Source organism: Meleagris gallopavo, chromosome 6, assembly GCF_905368555.1.
Source record: "Meleagris gallopavo chromosome 6, MGAL_WU_HG_1.1, whole genome shotgun sequence".
Classification (NCBI taxonomy): Eukaryota; Metazoa; Chordata; class Aves; order Galliformes; family Phasianidae; genus Meleagris; species Meleagris gallopavo.
This window is the reverse complement of record NC_139409.1, coordinates 46814377-46839681: the sequence shown is the minus strand read 5'-3', so window position 1 is coordinate 46839681 and position 25305 is coordinate 46814377. Positions and strand designations below refer to the sequence as shown.

Sequence of the window (25305 nt, the reverse complement as noted above, 5' to 3'; positions counted from 1 at the left end):
ATATCTAGAGTTGACAGGACAATGCATGACAAGATGCCAGTGTCTCACCAAGGACACACGAATATTCAAGATTATATTAGAGTTAGCCTTTTGTAATAAATACAGGTGATTTCACTGAAAGTCAGTAATTCATTACTTGAGAACGAGAAAAAAAAAAACATTATAAAAGGAAAATTAGGATTAAATCATTTACCTGACTTTTGGGACTCTACTTAAAGTCAGCAGCTTCTGAAGGAGCTCATTTGGGGAACAAGTTGAAAACTACCTTAAAAATGAAGCTATTTACTGAAGAGAGCTGTCTGAAGACTTGGATCTGGATACTTCAAACTTTCAGAAAGTTTACATGATTCTCAAGTCTGAAATAATCTTGGTTTATACGTTAATGGCAAGTTTTTTTTCTAAATGCCAGCACAGCAGTATTAATCTGGTGTCTGCAAATCAAGCTGTGTTTTGTTTTGTTCAACGTTGTCAGAAGCAAAAACAGCTGGAATTTGAATTTGTCCAGCAAGGATAATGTATGAAGCAGCTTGAAAAGGCAGCTTTCCTTCTTGCCACTGTGCTGGCCTCATTAACCAAAGTATTCTTGCACAATTTCTCAGCTGGTTTGGTGTAAAATGCCTCTGGAGGAGAAAGTGGTCCTATGCATTCTGGGATGATGAAGGAATTTGAAGCTGCTTTCAGGCAACGTCATAGTATATGTATTAGTAGTATCATTGCATATCTATAACAATAAGAAAGCATGATGAAATAGTCTGTGGAGACTGATGCAGAGTTATCTGCAAACCTTGCTGGGTAAATCTTCTCCCAAACACTTGGGGTAGTGTAAATCAAAATGGGACGTGATAGTCTACACTGATGGCAAAGCTCCCCTTCTACAGCCATTGAAGGGCTCTCACAGTTGATGCATGGACTAGATGATGTTAGTGGTTCCTTTTTAACCTTAATGATTCTGTGATTCTGTGATCGTTGCCCATTAGGCCTCACCCTGGTCCTCTGTGCACAGGTAGGAATTGTCATAGGAGACAGTGGGATGTGTTGCTGAACAAAGGGCTCCAGCTTTGAATTGAATCGCTGGTATGTTAATTACTTGCATGAGCACAGAGAAGGATTTGGATTGCACAGTGACAAGTGCTGATTTACAAGAGGAAAGGGTGGTGCTAAGCCAGCCCACAGAGCAAATGTAGAAATCTGGAGCAAATCCCTGGTCCTGCACCACAAAGCAGTGCTGTTTGGTATTCTTGGCCAGACACAGAGGAGAGTGAAATCTGGATTATCCTGTTTAAAAGCAGGTTCCTTTGTTTATCCTTAAATAACTGCCACACATGGGTACTTTATGGGAATAAATTAACATCAGCAAAGTGGTTTGTGGTCTTCAGATGGAGGGCACTTCAGAGATGCAAAGTATTAGCATTCATCAGATGTTGGAAGGGCCATTTTGGGGTGAAAGTTAAGTGATACTTGGTGTTGTTTTTATCACATACAATACCAAAATTGCATTCCTTTATGAGATACGTATGTACTGCTCCGAGGATAGAATTCACTTCATATAAGAAGATAGAATTCACTTCATTATAACTCAGGTTAAAATTATAATTTTAGGCTCCACCTGCTTTCTGGACCATCTATAATGTCACTGGAAACAGAAGGGCATTCAGAAGGTAGTTTATTCCCACTGTATTAGACATCCATGCTGTGAACCCTGAACTACCTATTTTTCTCCATTAAAGAGACCTAAAGCTAGACATTTAGTTTTACATGGGTATAGACATAAAATAGATTTCACACACAGAAAGCAATTTTGATTTTGATGCATTGCAAGTATGAAACCTTACTGTAAAATAGATTGTACCATGACACTCATATCCTGGCCTTTAGATGGATGTTCCATGTCTACTGTCACTCCATAATGCTGCTGACTTGTCAGGTCAACTTCAGAAGATTGATCCATCTGAATGATCCATCTGAATCCATTTCAGAATGCTTTCTTGCAGCAGTTTTACTCATCTGGCATCTTTTTGCTTTCATTTTGAATCTCTTTTTATTCACACAAAGTACTGATTTTGGAATTGTTGTCTTACCCAAGTGATTATCAGCTCTTTAGATAAGAAAGTTTTCACTGTCACTGTCAGATTCCCATAGGGCATGGGCACCTTTTTACACCCATGACCTGTCCAGCAGGTGACAGTGGCTGAAATTGTGGCCCTCCTGAAATCCACTAGAAATTTGCCCTAGAAAATTCAATTTGCTGACTTGATCAACAGCCATCATTCAGTTTTGAGAGCAGTTCTGCTTTGGATCCAGATTTTTTTAGGATGACCCCATCGAATAGCAAGGAGGAAGAAAAGTAAACACAGAGAGGGACAAGTATATTGTAATCAACAGTGATTTAAGAAACACCACACTTGCCAGAGGTGCTTACTGAGAGGTAAATAGAAATCTAACAGTATTATCAGGAGGAAACCAATAGCTTTGTTTAGGTTCCTCTGAACACTGTTTCACATATATACGGTACAGTTTATTATATAAGGTACAGTTTATTAACCTCAATTTCTTCTTTTTTTTTTTTTCTTTTTCGAAACTGTGTTTTTATCTCATCTCTTTCTTTTGTTAGGCCTGGAAATCTCATGGGATGGAGACAGTTTTGTGGAAGTCATGGCTGCACCACATCTGAAGGGCAAACTCTGTGGCCTGTGTGGTAACTACAATGGGCACAAACGAGATGACCTGATCGGGGGGGATGGGAATTTCAAGTTTGACGTGGACGACTTTGCTGAATCCTGGCGTGTGGAGTCTAATGAGTTCTGCAGTCGCCCGCAGAGGAAACCTGTGCCTGAGCTCTGCCATGGGACTGTCAGGGTGAAACTCCGGGCTCACCGGGAATGCCAGAAGCTCAAAGCCTGGGATTTTCAGAGCTGTCATTCAACGGTGGATTACACAACTTTTTACCGGTAAGTGAGGCTTGCTGAGGAGGAGGAAAAAATTATTGTGTGAGGAAAAAAAAAAACACACAAAATTTACCCAATTCAGTAATTTCAGTGCATGTTTTGAGCTGTTTTTGAGCAGTAATAGTAAACAGGGTTACACTTACACTTGCAGGTACATTATGGAACGCTTTTTCTGACACAGGGATCAGAAAATGACAGTCCTAAGCTAATACAGAGCTGAGCAGCTGACAGGGAGAAAGGCAGACTTACGACCACTTAGAGAAAGAAAAGTGCTTTTGGAGACTGAAAAAAGGGGGAAAGTAACAAAAGACTTCAAAACGTTTTGGTAAGCATCTTTTAATTTCAAAGTCAGCTGTAAAGCTTAGGCTGACTTTAATTGCTATTGCTTGTAGTCCAGAGAATTCTTCCCGAAAAGGTTTTGAAAATGACTTAATTAAAGCAGAGACATCAAGTACTACTTCTTCCTCTTGGATGGTGTAGTTTGTGGGTGTGAAAATTTGAAAGGACCGAGTTAACAAAATGTTCAGTCCATGCCCATCTTGCCCTAGGAGCAAACAAAGACAGAAGAGGATCTAGAAGTCTTGTCTGAGGGAACTATTAAAGAGTTTTTATTTTTAAAATGTTTCCAGTCTAAACCACAGATACATCATTTCTGTTCTTTAACTGGCATGAGTTTATTTGCCCCTCACTCAGTAAATAAAATTGGCTTTTCATTTGATTGCCTGACATAAAAGATAAAAGCTAGCCGAGTCACAGTTGTGTGATGACGGATGGAGCTGCCTGCTCTCTGAGCTCCCAGCTTTCCCCACTCACACACATCTGCTCAACTGTAGAGCTTATTAGGAAAAGCTTTCTAAAATGATCCCATTTCCCTCAAGAATTGCCTTTCCTCTTCTTTTATAACGAGGCAGAAAGACTTTTATCTACCCTAGCAGAAGTACTACTACTGAGTACTAGGAAATGCTAAAAGAAATCACACAGCTTGTCTCTGTGTTTCTGCGTTTAGCTTCCTATAGAGTATCCCAGCTCAGCAGCCCAGCAAAAAGTAAAAATTATACCGTGGGTAGGCTGTAATGCTTTGTCTTTTCCAATGGCTGGGGACACAGCAGAGACCGCTAGAGCTGCTAACACATGCACACAGAGTCTGTTGGATGCATTTCAGCAGCATTCCCATCTCACTTCCATCGTTCTCTGAAGGTAAGTGATGACAATACAAATGGAAAACAGGCATACAGAGATTTGTTTCATTTTGCAGTTGATTATTATTTTTTTTTTTTGGTCCCTTTTTAAAAGTAGTTTGTGATTGATTTACTGCAATACACTTTCCTGACACTACAGTGGAAAATGATTTACATTTTGGCTAGAGCAGACAGAAAAAAAATCTTGCACATGAGAATTACCATTAAGCATTTCTGTTCCTTTACGATATTGTCTCCTCTCCTGGAAGGACACTGACATCAAGCAAGTATTTAATTAGATTATGTCCCTTTGGAGAAAAGTTTATTTTTCTCTTAGGAGAATTTACATTGAAAGGACCATCATATCCTGTCAGAAGTGGCTGTTCATTTGCTTCTATTTAAATATCACCAGTTATTAGAATGTTCAGATCCAAATACGGGAGTCACGGATAAAATATAAGTGAGAAATAAATGCAGAGATTTAGTAGGATGTTGCTGCTTGTTAAAAACCGTCAAAGTTGTAACAAATAATTTATTCAACAATCACGGCCATTTTTCATACTAGGAAATTACTCCAAGCAGGTTAACATGCATTTGAGAAAGCTCTGCGAAGCTTTTTATTAGAAATATTTACACACATAATTATACATGTGTGTGTTTACATATAAAATATGAGTACTTCTAGGAGCTGCATTTTTCCTGAATGTTTTTCAGAGACACCACTGTTGGTTTAACTAAATTTTTCCAATTATTTTTTTATTATGAACAACCTTCAGGTAACAAAAGGCAGTGAAGAAAGCACAATGTTGGGGTCAGGTTTTTTCAGCTTCCTGCTTTTTTCCTCTCTGACTTGGATAAATTCTCAGTTTTTACTCTCCAACACATTATGGATTTTTTCCATTTAAAATCCTGCATTCTCAAAGGATTATTTTTTCTTGGTTATTCTTGCCTATATTATCAGCATCATCTCATTTTCACTATGCTGCTCTTCTAGTGACTTACTGCTAATAAGAATTCTCAGAAATAGAAATACACTCAGCAGGAACCTTACAAACTAGGGTGTGTTTTCTGCAAATACCAAAAAAGGCAGCGAACAATGCATTGCAAACATTTGTCTGACATTGTGTTACTGATGCGATTTTTGTGAAGACATCTCAAATTCATTTGAAGTCTCATCCTTTTCACAGCTGTAGTTTCTCCTTTTGTTAGCCATCCAAAAAACATACAGCAAGACTGCCTCGATTGTTAGGTGAAAAGGATACGGTTAATGTTTGAAAGTGTAAAGATCTTCTTGTATGGTTGTTGGGGTGTATGGGAACTGTTGAGTCCCAGACTGCACCACTGATTGATCACCTGAGCAAGCACTGAGTCAGCCATGGGAGCACAGGTGAAGGCGATTCAGCTGTGTGACCAAAGGGGTGGAGCCTGGCTGCACCTCTCCTAGACCCCATTTAAGGGCTGACTGCCACTGGGGAAGGGTCTCTTGCTGGAGATCCCTCCTTTGTGGAGTCTTTCTAGTGAACCTACATTTTTGGATACAGGTGAGCATTCCTTCCCTGTTTGTTTCTTTTCCCATTTTACTTTCTGGCTGTAGCACCAATTGTAACAGGGGTGAAGAACAGCTAAGCGCTTAGTTTGACCTTGATAGATCTTTGATGCTTTATGAGAAATGATGATTCTGCACCTTACCTTTCACCTTTTTTTGATGTTGTAACTTTGGTGATTTGCATCTCTGCAAAGCGCCTGGAAAAATAAAGCATAAAAGAAAGAATTTTGAAATAGTCCAGACTCCAAACTAGCAATTCTGGCATTTAATTTTATACCACTCTTTTAATTCTTTGTATTGTGACTAGACATGTTTTATGGGCTTCTAATTTTGTTTTGTTTAGTTTGAGATTGGTATTTTTTGTTTGTTTTTGATGCCTTTCTAGTTGTTCAGTATTCTTGAGCAATGCTCTAAAAATAATTCTTAGGGTTGAACTTCATGGAGGCAAGTTTAAGTAGGGAGAAAATTTTGAAGGTTTTGGTAAAGGAGGTCTTAGTAAATTCCATGTTAAGAAGAGATTAAGCAGTGATAATCATCACCACTACCTCTGCTCTGTTCTGTACTTATAAAAGTGGAAAAGAATCCTGGATTACACTTTTCCAGAAAATAACCAGTTTTTTTAGAGAAGAATATTTTGATCATGCATGCAGTAAAGCTTGCATTCAGACTTCTGAAACTGCCTTTTAATGTAAGCAGCACAAAGTAAGTAATAAGTGGTATCATCTTGTCACGCTGTTGATAACACAAAAAAACCTCATCACATTATCAAGAATTATCACGGTACTCTTTCTTTAAGCTCCTGAATAAGGGTTTAGGGGTTTGGGATTTGAGGAACAGATCTTTCAGCACTCAGTGAGCCCTTCCCCTAATCTCACTGTGGGTAATTGAGCTGCACAGGAGCAGGGGCATGGAGCTGACTTCAGTGAGCTGGGGGAGCCATATAGCGTTGGGGTCAGCTTCATGGTACAGTCTATGCCTCCTTTGCTCAGCTGTGGCCAGTGCCTCTTGGAAGCCTCTCTGGGAGATACAGGAGCAGGGCAGCACCCAGCAGAGGGTGCAGACACAGGAGTGATGGAGGCACAGCAGCACTGCTCTGCACAGGAGCTGGTTGGGCTGCAGGGAACAGCGTGAAGGGAGACACAGGACTTAATACCCCTAGTAATATCTGCCCTTGTAAGCAGGATTTGTAATGATTCGGTGTCACTGATAGGATTGGAATATGGTATTAACATGATATTAGCGAATCACCCATCTGTAAGGCATGTATATGGCAGCTGAGCTCAGGAATGGCTGGTCAGGCATTGCTCGGGGCCCCTACTACTGACATAGATTTAGGAAAATACTTAATGTCTTGCTTTTGCCATGTAGTAGATTTCTCTACTTGAGATGGGAAAAACTGTGCTTGAGACAAGTCTTTTTTTTATTATTCCTTCTACTGTTAATTTTTTTGTTATTTTTGGTATTAAGTTTTTAACTGTCAGTAGCATACAAAAAAATTATTACTCTTTTAATCGCTCTTTTGTAATTATTGCAAGAGGTGTGTTTTGTTGTCTTAAACACCTAAATTTAATCATATTCCATGTTTTATGATGAACGATGATTAATAATAGCTTAATGATATAACAAAAGGAAATAGTTTCAAACTAAAAGAGGGTAGATTTAGGTTGGATACAAGAAACAAGTTTTTTACCATAAGGACAGTGAAGCACCGGACAGGATGACCAGGGAGGTGGTGGATGTGCCATCCCTGGAGACATTCAAGTTTAGAGTGGACAGGGCTCTGAGGAACCTGGTGGAGCTGTGGATGTCCCTGTTCACTGCAGGGAAGTTGGACTAGATGGCCTTTAAGAGATCCTTCCAACTCAAACAATTCTGTGATTCTATAATTCATTCAGTTGAATCACTCAAAGGCATTTGGGAATTGCAAATCTACTCTGCAATTCTTGTCTTAAATATTCCTTGAGAGTGCTGATTCTATTCCAGTATAATGAATTAGTGAGTTTATTTTGCAGTTACCTTGTGTAGTTAAGTTTTCAGATGCTTAATTTTCCTGAAACTTTCCACTTAACTAGAGAAAACGTTATTGTTTAGCATCAGTGCATCAATTGCAGTGTTGTGTAGTCCATCAGCTCCCTCTTATTAGGTTTGATAGATATGCCGTGAATGGCTGCAGAGAACATGTGAGCTGCAGCATTGCTGAGTTAATTACGAGCTCTATTTAAAAGACACAAGGGTTTGAAGCAACTTTTTAGGGTTTTTTCTCCCATTAACAATGATGTCCTACAGCTGTAAAATTCATGTGGTTATGCCTCTGTGTTCGCTCAGCGGGACAGTGCAAAAGAAATGTCGGCTGAAGAATGACTTCAGAAAGGCCCACTTCATGTTCAAGGAGTGGTTGGAATTAGGATCTCTGTAGCCTTCTGTTTTCTGCCAAGGGTGCATATTGCAAAATCCTCCCTGCAAGGTTTTCTGCTCCCAGCTGTTGATGTGGGCACAGCAGTTTCCTGTGCTGCTCCAGCTAAGGTCAGGCAATTCTGGGGCTCGTGTGGTGGAGTCAAAGGGTGGCTGTAGCCCTGAATGCTGTCTGGGGCAGCTCCTGCCCCTACCCCAGCCTCAACAGCTGTGTCTCCTGCTGGCACAGCTGGCCTGTGCCCACTTCAACTCAGGGCTAGCAGTATTGGCTCAAAATTGTAATGGTAATCTGAAGCTGAGGATGGTGCCCGTGTGGAGACCTTGCTCCTGCTCGCCTTCATGATGAGATAACAATGCTCCTGCCTGACCTCCTTTCTGAATCTGACCCTAATTCTGGGTACTAACAGCAGTGTAACCACAGAAGAGAGGAGCTCAGGTTGAAACAATTCACTCAGCTTCTTGGGCAAATTCACACTGAGCAACTGTGTGGCCCAGGGAGCTTCTGGTTTAGAAGGAATTCAAAAATATTGGACATTATAATCATACTTTTTTTAAGCAAATCTTCACCAGGACTTGAGTTTCCCATGAGCTAGATGCTCCCCTTATTCTGCTCTGCTCAGTGTCTGTGACGCTTTTATCTATGTGAAGTGATCCCAAGTTTTAGCTGCTTGTATTATTAAATGCTTAATAATTCAAGCTTTCTGTTCAGAAATACTCTGCTTTATGTCATTCTACTTACACAAGGTGACTTTTTTTTTGCAGTTCTATATTGGACAAATGTGGAAAAAAAATAAACCTGAATGTATAGGCAACAAGAGAGCTGCTGTTGCCAAGCCTTGCAAAAGTACAGGTGCTTGGGAAAACATTCTCTATCTATCTGGCTGGGCTGCCTTGACTTTGTGCCCTTATAGGAATTGACATTACTCCCAAAACTACTTCTGAATGTCTGCCACCGAGCCACACTTGTGAATCTTGTGGAATGTCATGATGAACTCCCTGACACACAGGTAAGAGGCACCAGGATTGAGTGCTGGTAGCTGACAGCGCTAACAAATAGGAGAAAAGAAACTTTGTGGTGTCTGAACTTTGCAATTCCTAGCAACAAGGATCAAACTTTACTACCTATATTCTGATAAGAGTATTGTAGAAATACCACCTTATGTATACATATAAATCTATAGATCACCACTGTTCTAAGCCTCTTCGTGTAGTATTTCTCATCTGAATTAGCCAAGAGTTAGTGCAGGCTGCCAGAAAAGTACTGCTTAGTTTTAAGGATCAAAAGCTTGGATTTGGACAAATAGGTTGAATGGCCAGGAAAGATAAATCTAAACCGAAGCTGAGCTCGGTTATCTGTGGATCATGATTCCTCTTCATCTTTCTCCCATACCCCTGCCCCTGGTGAGGTATTTTTCACGTAACCAAGCTTCATCCACTTGTCTGTTTAGAAAAAATACTTCAGGAGTTTGGGGCTAGAAAACATTCTTTTCTTTGTATCAGTGGTTATTACAGCTGTGAAATACTGAAGCAGTGCCAGAGGATTCACAGATGTCTCCTTTCCTGTTGAGGTATTGGGAATGGGCAGGGGAGAGAATGAGGGTGGAGAGGGCTCCAAAATCTGACAAGACTGTGGTGTTGGACAGACACCATTCACCTGGGACCATCCATGGCTTATTTCCAGCCAAAAAAATGCATGCTTCCCCGATGACCCACTTTGAGCTTCCCTATATGGAAAGTTAATGATTTTATTTTTTTTTAACACGGAAATATTTTTATAGGAAGACCAGATGAAGCAACATACTATTCTGTGATTAAAACTTAGAGAGTTTTCCTTTGCTTCAAAGGATGGCACGTCTGGAATGTGGCTGTTTTTCTTACCTAATTATGTGATCACAACCCTACCTGATGCTGTCTCTTTACACTGAATGAGATGTTATTTTCTACTGCTTGCAAGTGTAATATGAGGCTTTTTTTCTGCTCCTTGCCAGGAAAGAGCTCAATTTGTGATTATCATGCATGCAGAGGCTTATTACAAAAACCTGCTTCTGCCTAGTAAAACTTCATTTGTCTTTGGTTTATTACCCGTCTCAGTGAAATTCAAGTCAGGTGTTTCATAACAAAATATTGTCTTCTACTTTGCCCTCTGTCTGACAGATGTGAGACTCTCTGTGAAAATGTAAGGTCAACTTGACTATGACAGAAGTGATTGTAAAGTATGGTAGGGAAGGCAGGAAAGGGATAGAGATCTAACAGAACAAGTAGAGTGCCATAAATGCACTTCTCATTTGCCAATATGGAAAGCATTTGCAGAAACTGTTGTTCCTGGGTTGCTTTTAAGAGAAGTCTGATTCTTTTTTCTTTTAATTTATTTTGATTTAATTTGTTTGGCTCATTGACTTTGGTCCACAGTGCCCTGGTGTTGTGGGATAAAATCCTGGTTCATTGAAGACCATGGGAACTTTGCTATATTTGAAGGAAGTGACTTTATCATTGTGGCTGTCCCTGTCCCATGCAGGCTTAGTACACAGACCTGTGTGTTAGTAATCCTGAACTAGCCTTTCTGCCACTTTCTATACCACAGATTAAACTGGTTCAGAGACAGAGGATTCTTTCATTAGTGGAGTAGACAAAAAGTGAAATGCATCCAGGCTAGGGTTCCCAGATCCTGTCTGCCCGCTGCTTGTGAAATCTAAGAGGTGGCTTTGCGAAGCAGACAACATAATTTGGCTGGCTGCATGCAACTCAGAGGTCACTCCTGTTTTTCACTAATTTGAGGTCACTCGTATTTCTTCTCACCTCTGAGGTGTTCGTAGAAGTACTCTGCAACTCCTGGTACTGCCATCCCCCACGTTTTTTCCAGCCTTATCTGCTAGGCTTTTAACAACATCCCAGGCATAGCTTTTATAATACAGAGTTGCCCACCCCCAAGCTCCTTATTAAATCTGCAGTCTTCAAGTGCCACTTTATGCCACTCATGAGCGTGCACTACGACTGTTACTTTTTGGCAAAGCAAAAGCACATCCCTGTTGTGTAAATATTTTCTTGAAAGGGCCCTTTCGCTTTTTGGAAAATATCCCTGATGTCTCAGTAGTATAATACAATGCATAATTTTTAAAAGAAGAGAAGAGCAGGTGTGGGGAGGAACTACTAGAAAAGCAGAGCGGTATCCTCCCTTGTGAAACTGTTTTAAAAGACTCCACCTGTCAGCTAGTGCAACTTGATCCACTCCCAGAGTAAAAATACTTGCTACTCTGAAGTATTCTTTTTAATGGCAAAAGTAAAGCCTGGTTTTGGAGGGATGCTACTCAGAAAAGCTGTCAGCATCATTAGAGCATATTTTGTGCCTCTCTCAGATACTGTAGAATTTGAACTACGGCTGCTACAGAGTCCAAGACCTCTGTTCGATCTCACTTTAATTAGCTTCAGAGAGATGCTCACAGCAAGGCTTTCCTTGCTAGTTGTTTTTTATTTAATTTTAGCTTTTTACGTTTTAATTTATTGCAGTATTGATTTTTAAATAAAAATAAAATGTTGCTATTTCCGTGAATAAATAATTCAGGAAACCAACCCATCACTTCTCATATTCTGCCTTGGGCTGAAGCTAATAATTGTTGCAAGGAAGAGGAAACCCACCCATACTGTAGCTGGCCAACTGTGCCATGTCATATATGGCGGAGAAATCCCTTTCAGGCCCCTGAGATGATCAGTTTACAGCTCATAGCATGAAATTTTAATTACCTTTCTTTTAACATGCATAACTGCAAAGCTACTATATTTCAGCTCCTATTTTAAGCCACCTGCAGTATATCCTGCCTAATTAGACACACAGCATAGATGAACAAGGGTGTTTATAAGCAGGCAAATGAGATGAATTTGTGGGAAACGTTTTAAAAATAAGCTTAACCTAATCCTCCTGTTATTCTTATGAGTTCATTTATGCTTCTGGCAGGATAACCAGACAAAGCAGGACGTGAGCACAAAAAAACTTTTGTAGAAAGTTTGCCTTAGGAAGGTTTTGACAGCCCAGAACAGCTTATCCTGCCTGCTTTTGCTGTGGTGGAGAACTTGTGAAGGGGTTGTTCTTGAGACTTCATACAGGGCTAGACTGAACTGTAATCTTTCCACTGGTTGTCTTTTAGCAGAGAAATCTGTTCCCAGCCTTGGAGATCACTGGGGATCTTTACATTTTGTGAGATTCTTGGTAGCCATCTATAGCAAAGACAATTTATAGTGATGATCTCTCTGCCCTTCCCTGTAAGGACTCAGTATCACAGAACAGTTGAGGTGAGAAGGGACCTCTGTGTCCATCTGGTGCAGCCTTGGCTCCAGTAGAGACACCCACAGCAGGGTGCTCAGGCCTGCATCCAGGTGCTTTTGGAGATCTCCAAGGAGGAGACTCTGCAGCTTCCACACAACCGATGCCAGTGCTGCATGGATGACAGAAATATTTCCTGATGCTCATGTATTCCAGTTCATGCCCACTGCCTCTTTAATTTCCTTGCACAGCTCAAGCTCTTTCAGAAGGCCCTTGCTGCTGCCATTCCACCTGCAGAATGTTAGCTCCCTTGACAGCAGAGCACCAGGAGCAAATGTAGGCAAGTGCCAGGCAATGGAACATGATAGACAGACACAGCCTGTTTTTCTACAAGCACACTGCCGTTGCTGATGAGGTCTTGGGATGCTCAGGTCTTAACACCAGAGGGTTATTGTATTCCAGAGCATCTGAGCAGTGCTGTTTAAAAAAAATAAAAAAAAAAAATTAAAAAAAATGCTGGAAATAGAGCAAGAATGGGTGGAGGCACTTGTGCTTATACAGGAATATGTATTTACTCATCTTGAGATTTACCATCAGAATAACTAATGTTTTGATTAGCTACACAGTGCTAATCAGTTCAGGTTCGCTCCCCTTTTAAACTGTTGAGGTGCTACTTGGCTGAGCTGTGCGTGCGTATTTCTATGCTTATCTGTGCCTCTGGTGAATGCATCAGAGCAGACTTCTGCTAACATGGGGAGAGGGCTAATGGCTGGAGCTTGCTTGTGCCATCTTGGAGCAGGGCAGGAACTAAAATGCCACTGGCTCTGAAATATACAGCAAATTATCCCTTCCTCATCCAAAGGAAGTGAGAGGGATCTATTTGTATCCCAGTGGAGGACTCTGTATGTGAGAGCAGGTACAGAGATTTCACATCTTCATCGTGATATAGAAGATGAAAACTTTTAAGTCTCTCTCTGACTCCACCATTTAAGCCAGTTGAAATTAAAATTGGTGGGGAAATGTGCTGGGGATACTGAAGGGAGTAGGAGCCATATGTTTTCTTGCATTCCTGGGTACTCCTATAACCAATATTCTGTTTGTAAAATATTCGAAAACATAAAAGCTAAAATAATTTCAGCGTGTGAAAATTAATAACTAGTCATTTCTCTTGTGATCAGTCCAGAGGAAGCTCTCGTAAGCGTTGAGGTATTCAGACAGCTGATTTTTGTACATCAGCTCTGAAGTGAGGTATGTAGTTTACAGACTGAGTGCTTAAGGTTATGTACTCTGAGTACATGAAATAAGAGGCTGTTGAGGATGGCGGATGCCATGGAAGCAAGGAAGAAGTTTACAAAGTTCATTTCCTAAGTGCTCCTTCTTAGCACTTTATATTCTCAAATTGCAGTGTAAACATTTAATTCTCACTGCACCTTGGTTTAAAGTTGTTGAAATGAGGAAAGAGTCCTTTGCACAGGAAGCCAAGAGTAGATTTGAGATTAAAATCTGAAAGTGCCTCGTTCTGTGCCTGAAGCTCAAGTCCTTCTGATGGTATTTAAGAGGTTTCACATGCACAGAAAGTGTACTGTCATGTTCTAGTTGAAGTGCACATTCTTCTAAAACTTTCAGAAGAAAGCACTGCTACTCTTTAAGGAACTAGGTCTCTGCTCTTTTAAGGTCCAGCTAAACAACAGCCTGCTGCCATAGACATATTACTGCTAATACTTTGTGCAGTAATGTGTCTATGGCAAGTAAAAACATAATAAAAAGTCAAAACTTAATACCAGACCAAGGTATGGACTATAGAAGGCTTGCTTTTGGGACAGCAGGTGTAAATATACAAGAAAAAACATACCCTGAAACCTTATTCTCTGAAATCAAGGTCCATGCTGAATGGGTTTGAAAGCCTTTGTTATTCTGCTCATCTGTCTGCCTACGTGGTTCTTCTCTGTTGTGCTGATGGCAACTTGACAATGTGAGGAAGGATCACCAAGATATCAGTTGAAGGGCTTGAGGGTCATGTGGTAATCAGAGAAGAACTACGGAGATCTGAAAAACAGGTGATTATTTCATCTGCCATTGGTTTTGTAAATATGCCTTCAGATCCTTTGTGTTAATTATACCATATTTAGTTAGCATTTGAAATGTGAGTTCCTATCACATGCATCCTGATTCTTAAGTTTGCAGGAAGCCCTGTTCTTCACCGCAAACAGCGGCAAAGCTCTAATTTCAAACAAACAAAATACCCACAAGCATAAAATTGAAGTACAGTGCAAAATCATTTCAGCCCGTTAATAACAAGATGTTTGATTTGTATTTTAGCTCTCATTTCACTCACCTGCACTCTGATCTCTGGATGGTTTATCTTTCTGGTTACTTAGAGCTCTGCAAAGTCTTTTTAAGCTGGTGTTCTATCCACTCCCTGTGCATGAGGAAGGCAGATAGCAGTCATCTATGACAGGCACACTATGCATGACTTAGCTAGATCACACAAACCACAGTGGCACAGAGACAATGAGAGGATGACCTTCTCTAACAAGGAATCATCTCGTAAGACCATACTCTCTCCAAAGATCTTTAGACTGCCATCTGAGTTGACGTAATCTATTCCGTGATTGCAGCCTGTGTTACGAGGTAGCCAGGCTGTGTCTCTGGCCAGGATTCCCATCTGGTTTTTGAGGCTAGGAATTCACTTTACGTGTTTCTCTTATCAGCTGCATGCAAACTGTGCTGTCTCGTAGTCCAGAGATTTTCCTTCACCTGTCTCTTTTGTCTCTCAGTGCTATTCATATGCTTTCTTTCTAAATGATAAAGTACTTGGCCAAGAGTGCTTTCTAGTTATGGAATAGCACAGAGATTTCTCTCGACGTTCCCTGTATTTGGAAGCTGCTGTTTTATACGAGCACAAGAAATCTAGCCATGGGACTGGAATTAATAACTCTTGCAACATAAAAAGATGCTATTTATTATCTTCACTGTCCTCACTATCCTTGGAGCAGATGCAGACACTGGGTTCAAAGTCATACCCGAAGTTAAAGATCCTGTGTGTACATGCTCAAAGCGTTGTTGGTGGAATATGTTTTAGTTCCATAACCGTGATGGGCCTGACAGACAGCGGCCTATGCAGAATGCTTAGAAGCTTTTCCATATGACTAGGAAGTTAGGAGTTGACAAATTTCTTCAGTGTTTATAATTAAAGCTCAGAATAAGATCTTAAACAGTTACTGGTTTCTGTTGTGGTCAATATTATGATTTATTGACTTGAAAACCAATTCTGACTGAGAGGAAACTAAGCTTGATTTTTTTTATTTTTTTTTTCCCTAAGGCCTAATAAGTCTGGATGCTGACTGAAAACAGAAGTTTGTTTGATATAGACATCCAATAGCAACCTTTTACAAAGATAGGAACTTGTTTCTCTGTCTTTCAATCAAACTTTGTAACTGGCTTTGCTATAATGCTTGTTATAATACTTTATAGAATATAGCATTACAGTGTTGCTTTAAAGAGCCATTTAATTGTGGCTCTACCCCTCTGAAACAGAACTGGTGGGGTTATGTAGAGTGCATGAAAAATGTTAGACTGGTAGCCTAGGGGAGGAAGTGTTGAGTGGGTACAATATGAACAACAGTAATTGGAGCATCTTATGGTGTCCTACTGTTATGTTTCTATCTCAGGCTGTGACAGCACAGTTCTCTGAAGTTTGCAGTTGGTATGATCCTTATATCTATATGGTCCTTGACTATGTCTTCATTACTGCAAACAGTCTGGGCACTTTTGTGACATAGACTCCTCCGTACTGGAAAGCAAGAAAACACAGCTAAACTCATTCCAGGTCACAACTGTTCTTCCTTTTGTATTTGATGTTTTATCATTTTAAACATCAGGTGTTGGAACACAAGAGAGTTTGTGCCAGGAAAGTCAGAAATCGGAGCCTGATCACATAAACCAACATATTGTGTGACTATCATTCCTACATATGCAGCATATGTATTTTGGCTTGCTTCTGTTGCTTAGTAATGTATATAATTCAGACATCTGAACGCTGCTATTTTTTTCAGTCTCCATGAAATTAATCTCCTGCAGATGCTGGCTTGAGGCTGGCAGCATCGCATCCTTCAAGCTTAAGGTGCTAATAACATTCTGAAGTCCACTTTACATTCAGATGTGAGAAAGCCCTTCGGTTTGACATGAACCAGCTCTTTGATCCATCTTTTCTCAAGTGGTGAGATTGAGTTAGTTCAGCTCTCGGAGCTCTAGACAGAATTGTGTTCCATGAAGTAGCCCATAAGTCATTCAATAGTTAGAGCAGAAGTAGTTTACCCAGGAGGTTTTGACACCTCCCTTCCTTGACAGCCTGGAGCCTGTCAAATTACATGGTCAGGCTGAATTCTGACTTCTTGGTGGCTCAGCAAAAGGATTGTGTTGTGAGCCAAGGGTGAAATGACCAAGAGAGGATTATTTTCCTTATATGCAATAGGAACAGAAACTTTTCTGTGTGGTATTGAGTGTCAACTGCAAGAGAACCAGTTTTAGCTGAAGAGTAATGGTATTGCTGAAAGCGTGCAAAGAGATTCATGGTTTAATTTGCAAGGCTTGTGTTGGTTTGTCCTCCTCTCTTGTAACATCCACTGTCTGCATCTGAATGTTCTGCAAGAGCATCAGTGCTCTGCTGCTCCTTTCGGCTGAGAAAAATACATTATGCCCAGATAGCTAGCATTTCCAGGAAAAAAAGTAGTAACTTCTTACAGAGCCTTCCAGAAGCCAGTTGCCTCAACTTTAAAACTTCTTAATGTTCTCCAAAATATTTTGTAAATATGAATGTTGTCTCTCTGCTCCAGGTCATCAGCCTGTGCGGTAACCCAAATGAAGGTGTGAAAGAATATCTTATTTTCCTTTGACCCATCGTTCTCCCCTTTTGCAGTACAGGTGCGACAGTGATGGAGGAACATATTTACAGGTCTGTAGGGCTGCTGGAAAATGCAGTCTCTCCCAGGGTTGTTCACAAAGTGAATCATTATCCTGACTGTAACAATAAATGCCACCACAGAGAATATGCAAGGATTTATCCAAAGGTCATATTCACCCAGAAGGTTTCTTTGTTGAAAGAAGCTTGCAGCTGTGTTAAGATTAAAGAGTGTCAGAGAACCATAGAGTGTGTGGTTTTTTCACTCTAAGTAAAATATGAGCTGTTTGTCTAACAACCCCAGCTGAGGGATGCTAGTGTCAGACAGCCTTGGGGATGTCATATATATTTCCAGTGGGCTTTTAGAATTCAGGAATAATCTCCTTTTTGATGTATTTATCTGACATGTCCTAAGCTCCTGCTATGCTTAGGAAGACTCTTCCTCCCACCATTGTGCAAAGTTTGATAGTCACTCAGAAAAGGGATCAGCTCAGAAAAATGACTGAGGTCAAAGTCATGTCCCAAAAATGAAAATGGCCCAGACGAATCACTCAGGTTCTCACTTGAATGTGCTTAACGTACAGTGAGCCAGACTGCAATGTGATGAGCATTTTATCTGCAGCAACTGGCAGCCACTTGGCTGAATGCTTGCTGATTGGCTTCAGTGAAAACCCTTGTGTGAGTGTTTGTGCATGCCTGTAAGGTCACAGTCATGTAGTTCAGTGTTGGTATGGAACATTTCTGTGGCTAATCTGTAAACATGCTTTTCCTCCCACTGATAATATTTTTAGATAGCGGGATGAGTTTAATACTGATTTGAACAGGGATGTAAAAGTTTTGTCCTTGGTGGCCTAGATTGCTTTGCAGCCCATGGTTGCATGATGCATCTCTTTTTTTTTTTTTTTTTTCTTCCTGGTAGACAACACGTCTTTTTTTCCTCTCATATTGTTTGCAGGCCTAATTCTTCAGGAAGCACATCTAATGCTTTGAGAACTGCGTGCTGGTGTTCTCAGCTGTGACAGTCCCCAGGGGGATGCCATGGAAAAATGCTATGGTGGCAGAGGGGGACCTGCAGTGGTGCTGTACTGAATGTTCTTTGGGAAGCAATTGTGGTTACCATTACAGTAAACATATTAATCTTTTGACATTGGCATTGCAGAAAACACCGAAGAAAGGCAATGATAAAGTTAAATATAATTTTAATTATCCTTTGTCACTTCTTACCCACAAGCCGTTTATTTAATTCTTTATCAGAGGGTTCCACATTGGTTTTGCCCACCTGGTGGGCATGGAGAGAAGATGGGGTGGTCTCTCCTCCCAGACTTCCATTGTGAGTTAATTTTTTTCTCAACACGTTCAGTCATGTGTTTTTGCTCTGTACTTCAGAGAAGTTTCAAGTGATCACCTCACAAGAAGTATAAGCCCAGGTAGGGTCCACAAGAGATTGTGGGTAAATATTTTGTCAGCCCAGCAAGAGCTCCTTAGTGGCCAGTTAGCAGATTATGTGTGTACAGCCAGTAGGATTACAGGTGACCTTCAGACTGACAGCTCTCTCTGTGGTTTAGCTGTGATAGTTGTATCATCTCTGAACCTGCATTCTGTCATTGTGATCCCACGCAGTATTTATGCGGGCTTGATCCAGTTAGCCACATAGATGATCATGGGTTGTTGTAAGAGATGAGTTTTTGTGTGGGATGATAGCCTTCAAATATAGAACAAGGTAATATATTGCAAGGCCTTCATGAGGTCTTTTGGGCATGGATGCATGAGCATGTCTGAGGTTTGGTCCTAGCTCTGCCATGTATCACATACAGAGTATCCCCTGAGTGACTCCTCAGTCAAAGCCTTAAAATGTGAGTATGTGAGATAAAGTCTCCAAATTCAGAGTGAACCCTCTGAATGTTGTCAGGCAGCTGCAGATTGTCAGTCCAGCTCTCCTAGCCTTATGATGCAAGTGGGTTATCAGCTGTGCAGAACATGGGAGGAGGCTTAAGCTACTTTAATGCCCAACATTGTAAAGTTTTTCAGACGCACAAATTGTACCAAAGGCTGAAAATATGTGCCTGAACCACTCAGGCAAAAAGTACTTCAAAATTTATTTTGGATGTCTTTTATACATCCACCCTTCTTCTCTGTCTGTCTCTGGTACTTTAGCTGTATTGAGGCATGCATGCAAAAGGAAAACCATAACAAAATCTCTTTAGAAATAGATTCTGAAGGAGTGACCTTCTTCTGAACTTTACATCATGGTTTCCGTTGGCCAACATGCTTGGAGCAGTTTGAAATTTCCTGGCTGCTTATCCATTGGCTCAGCAATGGGGTTTTTACTTTGTCCTTGTTGCCAGTTAGTGGGCAGAGAGTAGAAATGTGGTTGTGGAGGGGCTTGCTCTCCTGTGTTTAGGTCTCCTAAGCACCCAGCAGCTTTACTAATGTCAGTATTCTCCATTGAACTTATGGCAGCATTACTGAGGAGCAGGTTTTAAGGAAGGGAAGCTGGAGATGCAGACAGTAGAAATTAAAATAGGCACTTTTTTTTTTTCAGTTTGATGGGTGCAGCATTGAGATCATGCTAGATTTCAGAGTCTTTATGAGAAGCTAATGCTGAGGACAACAGCTGGGTGCTCGATCTGCTCATCACAAGTGAGAGACATTTCCACTTAGCTGATTTCTGGTGTCTGCATTTTTTTTTTTACTTGCACTCTGTGAGGTTCCTGTGATGGTTGGAAACAGTAATAAAAGTGGATTTAGAATGAAAAGGTTCAGTTCCACCACGTGGTCTTTCAGAGTGCCATGAGTTTTCCTATGTAGATTTCTGGGAAAAGGGCTGCTCTGGGGGCCAGAAGTGCTTCCCTAATGTGGTGGGATTTGCACTCCAACCAGAACAACAAAGAGGTTGGAAATTCCCTGGAGATAAGATGGCAAGTGTGACTGACAATGCAATAGGATATCTGGATGGAGAAATTTGTTTCAACTGTTGTTTAAGTGGAGGTCTTAATAGAGACTGTCCATTTGTGTTGCAGGATGTGAGGACAAAACAAGCATCACATAATGCCAGTTGTTACTGGCACCCAGGGAATGAAAGAAAGGCTTTCTTTTCATGCTCTCAATACAATCCTGTGGCCTGGCAATTTCTGTAGCTCTCATCCCCTTCACGTTAGCTCAGGGTCAGACCGTAATGGAACAATTTTCATCTATCTCACTGCAGCTGAGATGGTTTGCTTGAGGCCACCTCAGGAAACTGTATGTGCAGGTTCACGTGTCATTTTAGGAGTAATAGAGGAGCATATTTCAAGCCTAGCCCAGAGTGCTGTACAACTGCATGCAGTGAATCACAGGGCCTGCAACTTCTGCTGTGCAAAACAATAGAGCTATTTCTTTTGATGATAGAACAATAATAACAGCAATCATAGATAATTATAACAGTCAAGAACAGTTGCTCCTTGCCAAGCTCTTCTTTTCAGCCTTTAACCTCACATTTCCCAATCTGCATAATGACTGGAAAAACCTCTGTGTCTCTTGATAGCACAGAACACAGGAAAAAGAAAATATGTACTGGATTGTCATCATGACTGGTGGTGCCTAGTTAGTTTTACAGATTTTTATAAAGTTATAGGAAAACTGCTGCTGTGTTATTTGAGGTTATAGTACGGGAAGCACTTGTTTCTTCTGTTGTCAAGAAGAACTCTCCATTCTGAATATTACCCCTAATGAACCTGTTTTTGACCTGGATAGCTCAGCTCTGACTAATCTGAAATGGTATGTCCAGGACAGTGCATGTCTATGGAGTCTGGAAAATACCAGACAAGTAATCCATTGATAGTGACAAGGCAGGGGCATCTTCCCCAGCTACGTATGTTCCTTGCTGCTCTTGGAAGTCAGATGCAGGAGGCTGTGTGCTGGGCGTGCCCTTGCAGATTTGGAGAGGCCGGATAGCATATGTCTGCGGTACTCCAGGCAGCATCAGAGGAAACTCTAGGAAGCATGTGCATCCCAGAAACATGGTTTAGATATCACTCTGTGGTCACGGGGTGTGATCTGTACATTTTGTTCATCCTCAGGAAAGCATCGCAAGTAAAAATAAAAAATAAGAGAGGCTCTGCCTATCACAGAGCTGATGTGAAGTGAATCCTCCTGTAGTGATGAAGGAAGATGGTGGCAGAGCCGATTCTCCTCCTGAAGAAGTGACTTGGGAGAAATTAATTCTACACGTCACCATTATTTCCGTTCCTCCCCATAACCAATTCCTAAAGGGAAGGTAGGGCTTTCTTAGAGTTGCTTGTTGCCTTCAGATTTGGAGAAGAAATTAGGACCACAGATGTAAAATTACTTGCATTGATGGTTAAATCTCACAACTGCCTCTGGTTTGAGTTGAGCCTGATGAGGAAAGCTGTTTCCATTCAGCGAGCAGTATGCAAGTTGCATTAAATGAAATGGTGATTTCCCTCTATTAGATATTTACATAAATAATTAGCAACTTACCAAGCAGCATCCTCAAAAGAAGCAATGTGAGGATGCTGGGAGTCTTTTCCCCACCTCTACAATGGGATTATTGTCAACACTCTGTGGCAAATGCATTACTTCACTTCTTGTGAAATAGGAGATTTTAATGCCAAGCACTCTCTGCAAGTGCTTCGTAAATATGGTATTTATGGTATTTCACAACTTAAAACACAACTTAAAACTGGACAACCTTTGTAGGAAACACATAAGAAAAAATGGCATTTCAAACTACTTTGACTTGAAAAAAACATTAAGGTATTAGCATGTGAATGTAGTTATGTTTTGGGGCTATGAAGTTTTTTTACGCTGCGTTGACTGTTGGGCTTCAAATTGCCCATGTACTTGAATGTGAAATGAAGTCTGAAAATGGACAGTGGGGAAAATGGAACGCTTCTGAAACTCATGTGCTTATCTCAGGCAATCAGGGCTGCTCACTATCACTGCAGCTTTTAACATTAAAAACACTTAGTGTGTTGGCTATTACCCTCAAACAGTTCATGGTGCAAAACAGACATGTAAGTGGGTGACCCTTCCTTGCTTCACAATTTGCAGTCTTTGGAGAATGTTGGCATTATATTTCTGTTTTCCTTAAATTTCAGGTTCTATTTGAATGGAAAGAGAGGAGGTGAGCATTTTCTGAGCCTGAGTAGCAGGGAACTGAGTCTGGTCATGAGGTCAGGCAAACTCATGGCCTCCAGTGTCCCTAGAGCAGAGGCTCTGCCTTGCTGACCTTCCCAGCAATTCTTGTTCTTCTTGCTACTGTATTTCTAAAATGGTAATTATGCTTTGAACCTTCCATTTTTCATGCTATTTCTGAAGAAAGATGCAAGCTTTGTGAAGGACCAGATGTAGGAGGGATTAAGGGAAATATCTCATAAATTGTCCCTGGTGAGACTATGAATGTAAGTGATATTATTCTGCTGCTGAAAATAAATATAATGTTTTACCACAGAGCCAGGTTTGGAGCTAGGAAAGCTGGGTAGAGATCCTTGCCTTGAGCTCTCTTTGAATCTCTGTTCTTTCTAGTGAAACTGAACTGATTTATGGTTGTGTCTGGAATCTAGCAGTGGCCCAATGTGGATCCAGATCCAGAGGCAAATGCCCTTAAAACTGAGTGTTCCATTGTGCGTATGTGTGGATATGCTTATGGGGGATGGAGAATGAGTTTAGTTTGTTACTAAATTGGAACAGATGTAGGGTCTGGAATTGAAGATTTTGGTTCTCCTTGTCTTGTGGAAACAATGCAATGCTATCATTTCAACTGGTGAGCATATGGCTTAGGTCTCAACTTTGTTACCATCTCTGTTCTGAGTTTTATCTAAACTGAAACACAAAACTCTAATTAGATGGTCTCAGAAAATAAAATGGAATAGATGTCAGTAAGAAATGCTAATATTCCAGTGGACAGAAATCTTTCAAAGTCTCTAGCACTTTCATATACTGTTGGCATGAGTTTGGTGAGGCTATAGGCTGATTGAGATCACGTATCAAAAAGTAGATGGCTGTTTATGCTATTTGTGATGCTATATGTGATAGAAGATATACTTTTCAGTTCTATTTTTAAGAGTTGATCTTCCAATTCACTCTTTTGAAATCTGGTTGAGGAAAATCATATATGAAACATACAAAACTGGCATACAAGGGGAAAAAAACACTAATGAAGGCATATACTGAAAGGGAACATTTAATTCTCCCCAAGTAATTCATGCCATTTTATGGTTTATTTGAAATGAAGTAGTCAGTCCTGGCGGGATAGTAAGTAACTTGGCATAGGTGTTCAGTTGCATCCATGGAGAAAAGAAACAGCTCTTTTTGGAGAAAAATCAGTATGTAAGTATGAGAGAACGTTTTCAGAGCTAGTCGTGTAGGATGAGACGTCAAAAACAGCTGGTACTGGCCAACCTTACCTGGCATTGCAGACAAAAAAACTTCACCCTGGGCTTCAACAGGACAGAGTTATACCAACACGGAGTGTTATTGGAAAATCTTAACCATGAAAGAGCCTTCTTTTCTCAAGCCAGGCAGTGTCCTCCTATAACCAGCTTCTCAGAAGAAGGGAGAAGTTGGTCTGAGGTTAACCACATGCCCAGATGGAACCAGCTCGGACATGATCATTGTAGATATTTATAAAATAGACTCTGTAGATGAAGCTAGAGCTTTTTGCTTCATGTCCAAAAACCCTTAACAATGTCTTAAAAATTCAGTTATCCATTTACAAGTCCAAGCTATTTTTCAATTTAACCATTACAGTAAAAAGCCTTCCTTGCAGGTGGAGAACCTAGGATGCTAGTGTCTAGCACAGATAAGCTCATTTTACATTTTAAAGATGTATATTTCTTTAACTTGGAAGAATTTGGAATGGCTTCTCCGATATAGTTTTATACATCATTCTGCCAGTACGTAACTTAATTGGAACTAGTCTGTTTTGCTGCTGTAATTTCCTCATCAAACAGCTTCCTCCACTAACACTTCAATGTGATTGAAAAGTGGATGTGTTAGGCAGAGAGAGGAAAACATAATGGGGTGTCTGTAATATTTTTCTATCTGCAAGTGACACATTCTTCAGCCTTTCTCCTTGCGCTTGAGTCAAATCCAGTCAAATCCTGCAAATCCAGCAGTGTCAGGATAGAACTACTTACATGGAGTACCCTATGGGGCTGAAAGCACACACAGCAAGAAATTTGTTTTAGAACTTACAAGATGGCATGCTGTCTTGGAAGGCAGTGCTCTAATATAACCATCAAGATGGCTTATAAAAACAGATCTGAAGGAGTACAAAGGAAAGCTATTTGCAGTGCACAGCAATACATTTTATTGAGTGTACACAACCAAGAAAGGTATGCTCTGTACTTCTTAGCACATCTGTATACAACAAGTATGTACTCAAGGAAATCTTCTCTTCCCAGTGTGAAATAAAGACCAAAGAGTAAGAGCATGTGGGCATAAAAATTAATGTTACATTTTGCATAACAAGTAAAGGGGGAGGGGGTAATAGTCTGTTTTAATTTCTAAACATTTAATTCTGACTACCTCGAGTCTTCCTGCACTTTAACTTAACTTACAGCCTTTTTGTCACTTCTCATCATGAAAATTGTTCATTTCTGCGAGATGATAAACAGGTGTTACTTTTCATTCTGGCGGCAATAGCATTTTGGTGCAGGATGAAATAATCCTACCATTAAATAAGAAGCTCACAGTGGTGTTGTGAAGCTTAATTTGTTTGGAAAATGCTTTGCAGTATTCAGATGAAAGGCGCTCTGGATATTCAAAGTATTATTACTGCACAGCTGGTGGTCTACACACTGCAGATGTTTCTTCCATGCTGTTGCATGGTTACTTAAGAGGGCTTCTCTGTGCAGATGTTCACAAGTGAGCATGCACAACCTCCTCCGTCTATGTTTTTTGACACGGATTTTATTGCTGCTTGACTTTTGATCTTAAAAGGAATATTCCTCCACCAGTGAGGCTGCTTTTTTCACTTTTTTTTCCAAGCCTAGTAGGTGCTACATGAGTGTGCGACTACATCCTTGTTGGTTCAGCCCGCATTTCAGATGACAGCATCTGCAGAT

At 40.5% G+C, this 25305-nt stretch overlaps 1 protein-coding gene across 6 annotated transcripts in view; it reads left to right on the top strand.

Moving 5' to 3' along the window:
- BMPER (BMP binding endothelial regulator) overlaps positions 1-25305 on the top strand; it is a 145362-nt gene that overhangs the window by 101027 nt on the left and 19030 nt on the right. For 5 of the 6 annotated variants that reach the window (XM_031554058.2, XM_085226613.1, XM_085226614.1 and 2 more), the window contains one exon: positions 2612-2948. In XM_031554058.2, the coding sequence (XP_031409918.2) occupies positions 2612-2948 (337 nt within the window). Of the gene's footprint in view, positions 1-2611; positions 2949-3096; positions 3271-25305 lie in introns of all 6 variants that reach the window. The other variant, XR_014884015.1, reaches the window with a different exon arrangement.